The 11,884-nt window shown below is 45.1% G+C and overlaps 1 protein-coding gene across 1 annotated transcript in view; it reads left to right on the forward strand.

Annotated features, from left to right (window-relative positions):
* Positions 1–10,492, forward strand: part of ZNF398 (zinc finger protein 398) — a 29,530-nt gene extending 19,038 nt beyond the window's left edge. Inside the window, exons 5-6 of the mRNA XM_035021335.1 lie at positions 3,633–3,746; positions 5,089–10,492. Coding sequence (XP_034877226.1) covers positions 3,633–3,746; positions 5,089–6,242 — 1,268 coding nt within the window. The 3' untranslated portion in view covers positions 6,243–10,492. The remainder of the gene's footprint in view (positions 1–3,632; positions 3,747–5,088) is intronic.
* Positions 10,493–11,884: the final 1,392 nt, after the last annotated feature.

Consider the following 11,884-nt stretch of genomic DNA (forward strand, 5'->3'; position numbering starts at 1 on the left):
AAATAATAATAATAAAATAAAATAAAATGACATTCAACCAGTGTAGACATTAAATTTTTATATTTTATTGTGATCAGCTTTTCTATTTTTTTTTTTTTTTAAGATTTTTATTTATTTTAGAGAGAAAGCTCGAGCAGGGGAAGGGGCAGAGGGAGAAAATCTCAAGCAGACTCCCTGCTGAGTGCAGAGCCCTACGCAAGGCTTGATCTCATGACCCTGAGGTCATGACCTGAGCCAAAATCAAGAGTCAGCCGCCTAACTGACTGAACCACCCAGGCGCCCCTCAGCTTTTCTATTTTTAACTTCCTCTCAAATCTAGAACCTCAGCATTTTTCCATTTCCTCCTATCTGATAAGTATTCAGTTTTTCTCTGTTCTCTGGCTTTCTCCAAAGCCTGCTGCTGGTAGGAACCCATGATTTTACTTTCATTCTATGTTTCTGTAAGTATCCACTGTTGGGGTTCCTTAGGCCTGTGAGGGATGTGCTTTGAAAGCTCTTGTGGCCGCCTGACCAGCAGTTGCCATATTCTGTCCCCATGCAGGTGTCTATCAGGCCATCACAGTGTTCAAGTTCTCCTGCTCCTTTCATTTCACTTGCAAAAGGTCCTCAGGCTATACTCCCACCACTCCCACCAAAGTACAGTAGACACTACAGTATGCTGTGCATCCTATGATGTGCCAAGCCCCAATTATTTAATCAAATCAGTATTTCCTTAGCTGTACTGATCTAGTGAGATGACCAGAGGAACTTTTAGCATCATTATTCAACAGGAAGGGTTCGCTTCCTGGGATTTCCCAAGCTCAGTGAAGATGTGCTTAGCCAGTGGGTTCTAATAACAACAGCCATTTACATTTCTGGAGAACTGGGTTGTTTTTTTTACCACTCCAAAGCTTTTATGGTTGGCTGCTGACTAATGTAACAAAAGATTGGAAAGAATCCAAATACCCATCAATAGGGCACTCTTGAATAAACAATGATACCACTACATAGTACAGCTATAAAAAGGAAGGAGAAAGATCTCTATACTGCTATACACATGCCCAGAATATATTGTCAAGAAACTGGGATACAGAATAGTTTGATTAGTATGCCATATAAAGAGGAAAAACATGAAGATGTATATATATTTGCTTCTATTTTTACAAAGAAACAATGGAAAATTGAAACAAAAACCAGTAAGAATGGCTACCTATACAAGGAGACATAGATGTGAGATGGAAACTAGTCCTCTCTGAATGTATCTTATTTTATAGTTTTGATTTCGGAACCTTATAAATATTTTACAAAATTTAAAAAACAAAAATTTTTAAAAATCAGGCACAGGCTGAAATAATTACTGTATGATATATATGTAACATAAATACATAGAATAGATTTCTTCCAACTGACTAAAACAATATTTTAACTATATATCCCTAGAGGGATAGATCCTGAAGACTAAAAGTATCACAAAATAATCTTAAATTGAGTTCATATTTTTGTTTATAATATTGGTATTACTTTGACACAAGTATTCAGATAAAGCAAAGATTATGTTAATGTCATCAGGAACCAAAATTTTCAGGGTTAGGGAGAAAAGATACAAGTATAAAATCAAAGGACTTAATTAAAACCCTGTAATCTTAAATATGAATCATAAATATTAATATAAACTCATGACACTTTTTTTTTTTAAAGATTTTATTTATTTATTTGACAGAGAGAGAGCGAGAGCAGGAACACAAGCAGGGGGAGTGGGAGAGGGAGAAGCAGTCTTCCCGCAGACAGGGAGCTGATGTGGGACTCGATCCCAGGACCCTGGGATCATGACCTGAGCCAAAGGCAGATGCTTAACGACTGAGCCACCCAGGCGCCCGACACTTTTTCTAAAAGATATGTATTTTAATAGCTCTGTCCATGGAAAGGAGCTAGAAGCAACAACAGCCTATGAGCAGTTAGCATCCTTATCATCCAGATTGCATTCTCTAAATTCCATTTCTCAGATCAGTGATTGTGTGCATGGAGCAGGAAATGTACAGGATGAACCTGGGATAGTCTGTCACCCCAGAAATGAAGGAAACTACATGTTTGATGATGTGAAAAGACAGAGCTGCTCTGAAGAGGCTCCTGCTGGCCAAAGAAGGGACAATTTGAGCAATGGACTAAAACTCTGATATCAGATAGATAACATTCTATGAGTTCATAATGCTAAACCAAAAAAAAATAAAAAATAAAAAAAGTCATTTGAATGCCATTTGGAGGTTTCTAGAGCACTAACTCATTCAGAAAATTAATGAAGAGACTCAATTATGCATTTTAAAAGTCTCATAGTTTTAATGAATAGAAAGTTCCTCCTCTGGATATCTGCGAGAAGACCCTCTTCCTCAAACCCAGTCTGTCCCCTCCTGCTTTTCTCTTTATATATGTGTGAGTATAAAATCTGGGAGAAGAGAAAGAAAAGGCTGGACTATGTTTAATACATTTCATCCTGTAGTTTAAAGTCAGGAGTTGGTAAGGCAACCTGCCGCATGTGCCCAAACCTGTGTCTCCCCAGTCTCACCGTACAACCTGCCAGTCTTTCGGGCCTCAGTCTTGTCAAACCTCATATTTCTGCTTTGGGCACACCTTTAGATTTCAGTGGTCTCTAACTGATTTAAAAGGCATTGGGCAAAAACAGTGAGTTCTGCCTATCTGCTACACATAAAACCAGAACCTGCGTACAATTTGAATTTACTCTCCACACCTTCTCAGCTTACCAGCTTGTCCTCTTAGGTCAAAAAAAGGCTACCTAGGCCTTGGCTGGGATAGCTCACACAGCTGTTTCTGCACTGACCAAATGAGCCATGTTATGTGCAAAGCCTTGAGAGGCTGTTCTTTTTTCTTTCCAAAAGAACCACCCCCCCCACCCCCGCCACCAGGCCTGAGGGACTCACAAAGACTGCTATCCCCTCTCCTGGGGGTTCAGGAAACAATGAGCTATATCATTTAATAGGCAGAAGTAATATGATCTTTTAGAGTCCAGAATTGGGAACCTGAAAAGTGTGTTTCTAAGGAGTCAGATCTGTGTTTAAAAGGACCTGACTTTGTAATTCTGGGAATGTCTTTGTTTTTTAATTAACATCTAAGAAAAACTTTTTTGGTCAATCTTGGTTTCTTCTGCTTTTTTCCTGCTATATTTTAAAGCAGACCTTTGATAATATGGCGTTTCATCATAAATACTTCCTTACTGGCAATGTATTTAACCTCTGAAATGGAGAAAATAATCCCTCTCTACTGAAATGGAGAAAAGAGTCCCTGCTTCATTATTTCATAAACAAAGCTGTGAGAGAAAGTAAAAACATTCTGGAAGTGAGAGTGCTAACAAAATGAAAGGCACCACTAATTCTAGATGCATGTCAGGGCATCCTCTCCAAAATAAAAACTGATTTGTTTTAAAATGAAAACAGTCACTGAAGTTGAGTATATCATGTAAAAATACATTAAATCTGGCTTCATTTTGAACTGGTTCTCAGATGTATGCCTTTTTTTAAAGGCTGGTTCAGTTTTGGTTTTGTAATCAGAGATAAATATTTGGGCAAGACAGTGTTCAACAAGCCAACGAGATCATTTTCGGAGTCGAGCCCTGAAGGCTATTCTCTTTTTCCCCCAAATAGAGCCTGGCATTTCAACATCAGATATTCTGTCTTGGATCAAACAAGAGGAAGAGCCCCAGGTTGGGGCCCCACAGGAGACCAAGGAGAGCGACATGCACAAGGGCGCCTATGCTGGTGAGTGAGGAATCAGAGATGCCCACACCCAGCCTCTGCTTAGGCCAGGACCAACAGAGGAAGCCGAGGACAGGAGGGGGTTATGGAGGCAAGGAAGTGGAAGAAGAATGGGGAAAGGGGGGAAAAGACAGGCTCACATAAGTTAGAGATGAAAATGAAATCAAACTAAGATATATTTTAAGTGAGAAAACACTCTCTTTTAAGTATAAAGACAAAGTAGATTTGTTAGAGGACGAGAAACAAGTGCACACAGAGGGACTAAAGGTATGAGAATGGGGAAAGACAGAAGAACATTTGAGGATCATTTAGAAAAGGATAGAACAAAAATGGGAGGAGACTAGCCATAGTGACAAGAGTGTCCTTGGAGAGGCACAAATGTCGACCAAGAGCTCTCCCTCAGGACAGTGATGGCAGAAGAAGCAAACAGCTTCTTTCCAAGGTCCTTAGCACCATCTATATTTTGCCATCTGAATTGTAGAAGAGAACATCAAGGCCAGAAGGAAGCTAGTCATTTATATTACTTAATGCAACCTATTTTTAAGTATCTTCTATTCCCTATGTTCTTTTAGACTCTAGGAAACAGAAATAAAAAATAGCCGTTTCTGCTCCTTGGGATATTTATATCGGGCACACACACATCAGTACTGGGCGTGCCTACTGTTAAGTCTCCAGGGTGAGTGGGACGGATGACTTCTATAAAAGAAATGAGGAGTTTGGAGAACATACGTCAGTTTTAGTTTGGGTGTCTAGATAAGGCCCACAGCAGGCTGTGAAGCCAGAATTGGGCCCTGCAAGATTGGTGTGACAAGGTTGGGCATACTTTGGGAAGATGGGAAGAAAGGGATGCAGGCTACAAAAGGGAGGGCAGACTGAGCAGAGAGCAGAGGCAGAAACACGGACTCGATTTTCAGGGAAAGTATGGAGAGCTAACAGGAAGGATTTATCTGGCAGACTGAAGGGGAGTAGGAGTGGGTGAATGCGTAATTTTAGGCCTTGTCACAAAAGGCAACAGAATCAAAGTCCTGGAGCAGAGGAGAAACCGAATGAAAGGAGAGCTGGCAAAGGTGGATGCCGGGGTTTCTCCCTTTCCGAGCAGGGAGCATTGGAGAGGTGCAGCGGCGAGCCCTCTGATGATTTGCTGCAGGGACTGTACATGCCTTGATGATTATCTCAGACCTCCACTGAGCTTCCTATCTGAGCCAGTTAAGAGCTCCGTGCAGTCTGCTGGAGCTGGGTAGGATTACGGCAGTTGCCACGAGACAGCTGTTGACAGGCGTGACTCTGAGTCCTTTCTTTCAGATGAAGAGCTTGTCATGGTGTGACTCTGAGTCCTTTCTTTCAGATGAAGAGCTTGTCATCAAAGCCGAAAGCCTCGCCAGAGCCTCTCTGTGCCCAGAGGTTCCAGTCACCTTCTCTTCTCCGCCACCAGCGGCAAAGGATACTTTTCCAGAGGTGGCTTTTAAAAGCCAGCCGTCCGCATCCATGGCGCCTTTTGGACGTCCAGCCACTGACCTGGCCGAAGCCTCTGAGGGCCAGGTGACTTTTACTCAGTTGGGTAGCTACCCCCTGCCACCTCCAGCCGGGGAGCAGATATTCTCCTGCCACCACTGTGGCAAGAGCCTCAGCCAGGACATGTTGCTGACCCACCAGTGTGGCCACACGGCTGAGCCCCCCTTGTCCTGTGCCCAGTGCCCGAAGCACTTTCCCCAGCAGGCCGATCTCAGCGGCAGCTCCCAGCCCCATGCTAGCGAGACACCCCCCACCTGCCCACACTGCGCCAGAACTTTCACGCACCCGTCAAGACTCACCTACCACCTCCGGGTCCACAACAGCACCGAGCGCCCCTTCCCCTGCCCCGACTGCCCCAAGCGCTTCGCCGACCAGGCCCGACTCACCAGCCACCGGCGGGCTCACGCGAGCGAGAGGCCCTTCCGCTGCGCGCAGTGCGGCCGCAGCTTCAGCCTGAAAATCAGCCTCCTGCTCCACCAGCGGGGGCACGCGCAGGAGCGGCCTTTCTCCTGCCCCCAGTGCGGCATTGACTTCAATGGCCACTCGGCCCTGATTCGCCACCAGATGATCCACACGGGCGAGCGTCCGTACCCGTGCACTGACTGCAGTAAGAGCTTCATGCGCAAGGAGCACCTGCTCAACCACCGGCGGCTGCACACGGGCGAGCGGCCGTTCAGCTGCGCGCACTGCGGCAAGAGCTTCATCCGCAAGCACCACCTCATGAAGCACCAGCGCATCCACACGGGCGAGCGGCCCTACCCCTGCGCCTACTGCGGCCGAAGCTTCCGCTACAAGCAGACGCTCAAGGACCACCTGCGGTCGGGCCACAGCGGAGGCTGCGGCGGCGACGGTGACCCATCCGGACAGCCGCCTGACCCCCCGGGGCCCCTCCTCCCTGGGCTCGAGACCTCTGGCCTAGCCGTTAACACCGAAGGGCTAGAGGCCGGTCAGTGGTATGGGGAAGGGAGCGGAGGGGGGGTTTTGTAAACCTCGCTCCTTTCACGGGTATCTATGTTCTCCGGTTACCTGTGCCCGCGAGTCCCTGCACCCCCCCTGCGGTAATCGCTATGTGGCCCGGCGATGAATTTGGGATCTTAGACACTTGACTAGAGACATTGCTGGAATTTTGGAACTTCATAACATCACAAGAACACGACATTTTGAAACCCAGAAAGACCTGGAAGGAAGCCCAGCATCCCGATCTTTACAAAAGTATTACCTGAGCAGAAGTTATATAAGAAGGTTGCAGAGAGCTTGGAAAGCAAGATTTGGCCCCTGTTACTCCATCACAGGGTGATAAGTTGATAATGATTGTGGCTCTAGGTGGGGACAGGTGCATGGGAAGAGCCTCCAGAACTCGAAGCCCATCACCAGGCATGAGGATATTTAATTGAACCTCATTAATTCCCTGATGGTAAGATGGTTGTTAGAAGAGAGTGCTGGAGCCTCGGGCCATGGTACTGCTTCTCCCTGGCACGAGCTAAGGTCTGCCCCTCTGCTCATGCACTGCCTCTCCCGGAATGGTAACTCAAGACTGCCTTCCTAGGTTTCCTGGATTAATTCTTCTAATCCATTTTGGTTAATATTGGGGGAGCAAGAAGTTTGACTTTAAAAGCTTCTTAAGGAGAACAGTTCTTTGCATAGTTTGATTTGCAGAATTCAGGCTCTTACTGGCATTTAAACCGCTAGGAACGTTTGCCGAAGTCCTGGTTAAAAAAGTGGGAGCAGTGTTCTCAGCACTAGCTTTAAAATCTAGAGAGCCCAGAGAAATTTCAGAACAGCCTAAGATTTGTGCCTGAACCATGTTTCTTAGAAGGAGTCATTTACATCAGATTTTTCCGTATTTCCAAGCTAATAAGCTGATTTTTCCGTTCCTGGTGTCTTGTATTCTTGACAGTCCTCAGCAGAATAGATCACAGCACTTTCCGGAAGCGTTATGGAGCTTCAGAAAGTGCCAGTGGGTCTCAGGTTTCATTTCCTCAGTTGTGAGATGATGGTGCTGTAATGCAGCTTTCTTGAGCCATCAGAGTGTATGTTCACCCCTTCTGACTCTCCCCAGTGGCAATGGGCAGATTGAAGAACTCTGTAGATCCCTGAGCGCTGAGCACCACATACAGACAAGGACAGCCTCTTGCTGCTTGTTCTGCTTTTAGGGACCTTGGCTACCATGTGTTCTTTTGTCGGGGACATTCGGTCAGAGGAGAGTATCTGAGCGTGGTCCTACTCCTCAGTGGCTTTGCAGTTAGACATAACTCCCTTTCCCTTTAGAAATTGCAAATTTTCATCTGCAAAATGAGGCTGGTAAAAGGAAAAAAGTGAGCCTCTGGAAGTTAAAAAAAAAAAAAAAATCATAAAACTTGTGACACATTTCTTCTGCCAGAATTCTCTATCTCTGGCTTCTATCCAGGCAAAGCCACATAAGACCCCTAAATCAGAGCAGAGACATTTCTTGTTGAAACTTGACGGAACTCGATTTGTGTTACTCTTGCTGGGAGCCTGAGGTGGGAAACAAAGACAGCCCTAAGTCTTGGGCAGTAAAGCTGTTTATTCCTATACTCTGTTTCCCCTGAATCTTTCCAAGATGCCTGGAAACAAGGTCTGCAAGTACTTAGAACACTTTCTTGATGAAATGATAACAGAGAGACCCATTTTTTCCTTATCACCTAGCCCAACCTTCACCCAGCCTAGCTCTGCCTAAACACACTAGGAAAGTGTTACCCCAGCTAGCTTTGCTCCTGGGAAGGTTCTGTCTGAACATGCTCTTTAGAATGATTGCATTTATGAAACATCTGCTCTGTGACATTCACAATACCAGGGGTCATGGGAGACTTAAGAAATGGGTGTGAGACCTAGTCTGCTGCTGTAATTTATAGTCTGAAGGCGATGAAAAAATCCCAATATAGAACAAACCAAGACAACTGACGAACAGAACCCTGGCCTGTTGTTATTAAGAGCTTTCTAGCTAGAATCTGGACCCGTACCACGCGTAAACGTGGGGGTTCTGGGGCTCCCAAAGCCAGGGTTCCAGCTTCACTGCTGACCCACTAGGAACTTGGTGTGAGACCCAGCTCTGGTTTGCACCTTGGTCTCCTAATTAAGAGGGAGAAGAATCAAAGTATTATCTTTAGGTGGTGAGCTCCCTTTTCTGGAGGCATTTAAGCATTTGCCAGAGTGTGCTTGAAAGGGATTCCTACATGAGTTGTGATGTTGGTCTAGATAACATCAGAAATTCTTTTTCTGTAAGTCAAAGATTTAATGAGGACACAGAGCTTATTAATGAAAGAGACCTGTGGGTTAAAATGCTGCAGATAGAGCCCACAGTCCTTTCTGCAAGGAACTGTAGCCAGCAGGGACCCAAACTTTGTCAGGCTGTGAACACGGTTCAAATACCAATGAGGCCAGAGCCACGAAGCTCAGTGAAAGGGAATGGGCAGGACCATGCCAGAAAGATGCAAGTAGGTGTTCTCCTAATCCTCAGCTCCATACACACCAGGGGGTTTCAGCTGTGCATTCTGGTCTCCTTTCCCAGCACCCATCCTCTACCAGGTAAAACTCCAGGCCAGCTCTAGAGTTTGTTTGCTTAAGATTCAAGGGTGGATACATAAAATGCGCTCAGTGGAAAAGTTAAGTCGAACCGCGAAGGTTTCAGTGTGTGGAGAAACCTGGTCCATCGAAGGCTCCTGAGAGAAACCATGCATTTAACTGCAGTTGAAGTACCTGAGGATTGGTTGTCAGGACAAGGCAGGAAAGAGGAGAACCCAGGAATGTGCCCTTCATCAGTCTGCCCCCTGGGCTAAGAAGTCTGTCACACACAAATAGGCCTATCTCCTCGGAGTAGACCCAGATGTGGACTGTAACCAGATTCACTCTTTGCTTACTAAGTTTTTCATTGTCACCATTAGATGAGCCTCTGTTTCAGCCACAGATGTGAAAATAAATGAAGTTGATTGCTTATCTAGAAAGTGAAAGGTCTCTGATCCTTTTTGCTGGATATTCGATATTGGAAACACCATAGCTGGGCTCTGGCTAGAGCAGTGCTTTACGTAACTTTCTCATCATTAATAATAAGGACTGCAAAGTTCCGGTGGGGGAGATTCTGCGGGGCTTCTTTTTGGAGCATTTTGGAGAGACTTGGGTGACCATGCCTATCCCAACCAGGATCAGACCCTACGGCTTATTGGGGAATAACAAATGTTCACTGTCTCAGTTCCTTTATCCATTCCAAATGGGATGGAACACCCGGTTCCTGCTCACGGTTTTCTCTGAGGAGAGTCAGAATACCCCAGTCCTTCTCCCCACCTATCACCCCATATCGCAGCTTCCTAGACAACAAAGAGCTGTCTGAGGGCTGCTCAGCAATGAGTAAAAGCCAGTCTTTCCCCAAATGGCTTACAGATGAGGAACTCTTTGTCATCAGATTTGTTTTTTCTATGTGTTTGGTGGACGCCTCGACCCTGTTCTGTTCACTCTACAAAGGAAGCACTCACTTCTCACAGGGCCTATATACAAGACAGTCTTAGACTAGGGAAGTGTCAGACTCTTAGCAGCAAAAGGACCTCAAGTGAGGTCAAACTGGTAGGCACTGGAGGAGGAGGAGGATTGGGGAATGCAAAGAACCTGAACTTAAGGACACATGTGGGTGAGTACAGCGTCATGGGTCTAGACTCTGAGTCAGACCTGTATTCAGGTCCTGGCATCATCAGATGTAACATATGTTACTTAACCATCAGGAGCCTAGTTTACTTATCTGTGAAGTAGTGAGAACAAGATCTGTGTCTCAGCGGGAAAGGAAGCCAGTGTGAAGTCCTTAGCGCAGAGCCGGACACAGAAGGCGTCACAATGACAGCTATCACCAAAGGTGTCCGGGCCTGACCAGAGAGACGGTCACATCCGGGCTACTCTATGGAAGCGCATGATTGCTGGATGTCTCAGCTTTTTGCCTGCCATCTTTTGTTTCCGTTTAACCTGTTCTTGTATCCTATCTTTTCTGTACTTGCTGGCTCCCACAAGTTTCTATGTACCATGACACCATGTGGCTCTGAGTCTTTTGTTGCTCTTCAGATTCTGAAGCAGGGGGTCTGGCCCAGCTCCTCTTCCTATACCAGGTCACACAAGTTTCCAGCCAACCCTTGGATTGGCTGCCCTCGGGTTACAGGCTCATCTTGGGTCAGCTGTAGTCAGGAGGAAAGGGCCTGTGTTCCTGTGGGCCCAGTAGATTCACTTGGGAATGGCAAATGGTAGCCCAGATTGCACTTCTGGTACAGTAGGATAGGCGAAAATCTGTTTCCCCACCTGTGACAGGGTTCCTTCAAAGACTTCTATCTACTTCATTAGGACTATCATAGACCAGAGCTTATTGTCCTTAGCATAAAGGACCTGGAAGGTACTATTTATGTATCTTGCAAAAGGAGCAATCTCTCACTTTCTAGGGTGTTACTCCTCCCTTTATGACCCTTCTCTAGTTTCTTTTTAAACGTGTAACTCTGGCCATGATCACATCCACATCCACAATGACTTTTGTCAACTTGGTCAAGTTGCCTCTTCAAAACAAGAAAGTTTTTCACCCCTAGGACCAATCAACCACTGAAGAAGGCAGATCAATACAGCCCAGTCAGAGAAGCCTCAAAAGCAGTGTGCTGCCACGTTCTCAAACATTGCCAGGTACATTTAAAATATTTGATAAAAATCTCATTGAGCTGTGTGGCTTTGTGTTTGTTTATCAGCAAAGCCAGTATGCATTGTAAAATCTTGAGACCGGTCCAAAAAAGAGGCCAAGAACAGAGGCCATGTCTTGTTTTGTATCCCTCATGGGCCCAGTGCTGGAGGGACGTGGGTGCTCAGTGCATGATCACATAGTGGGAAGACCACCGGAGTAGGGGTGAAGAACTGGATTCCGGTCCTAGCCGAACACTGTCTACCTACTTGATATGGAGCAAGGCACTGAATTTGTGTAGATCTCATTTTCCTAATTCCGATAGAACATGATGGTAATATCCAATCCCTTCCAGCTCTAAAATCCTGGAATTTAAGAATTTATGTCTGGGTCCTGTTTTCCTTGTCTGGTTTCTCCCCACATTCTGCCCTATTGAGAGATTGCTTTGACACAGCAGAATAAACACCTTGGAGAGGTATGCATTTTTAGAATCTCATTCTAACCATATTATCATTACTCCAAAGCCACACGAACTGACAGAGTTTTAGCAAAACTATAAAATGTTTTAAATATGCACTATGCATTTCATTGCATTTTTTTAAAGCATAGAAAAATAAAAAGACCTACCAAAATAATAATGATGGTTCTAGGGTACTGGGGTCATTCAGTGGTTATTTTCCCCTTGTGTTTATAATGTAAAATATTTATATACAGCATTTATAATATTTTATAAGAATAAGGATTATTGGAATGGAAAAGTTCTTGGAAAGGACTCAGGAGGCCAGAGTTTTTTAATCTTGCTTCGATTTTCTCATTCCTAGCATGAGGATAATACCTACTTGATCAACTTTACATAGGTGTTGGGACGCTCAAATGAGGATAGGTCTTCAGAAGTGCTTTGAAACGTATCGCAGGCCTGTGAAAGTGTTGACATAGTCAATGCAGAATTACTGACCGGTTAAACAATTTCCTGGAT

The sequence above is a fragment of the Mirounga leonina genome, unplaced genomic scaffold (assembly GCF_011800145.1).
Source record: "Mirounga leonina isolate KUSES-001 unplaced genomic scaffold, KU_Mleo_1.0 Mir_174, whole genome shotgun sequence".
Taxonomy (NCBI): Eukaryota; Metazoa; Chordata; class Mammalia; order Carnivora; family Phocidae; genus Mirounga; species Mirounga leonina.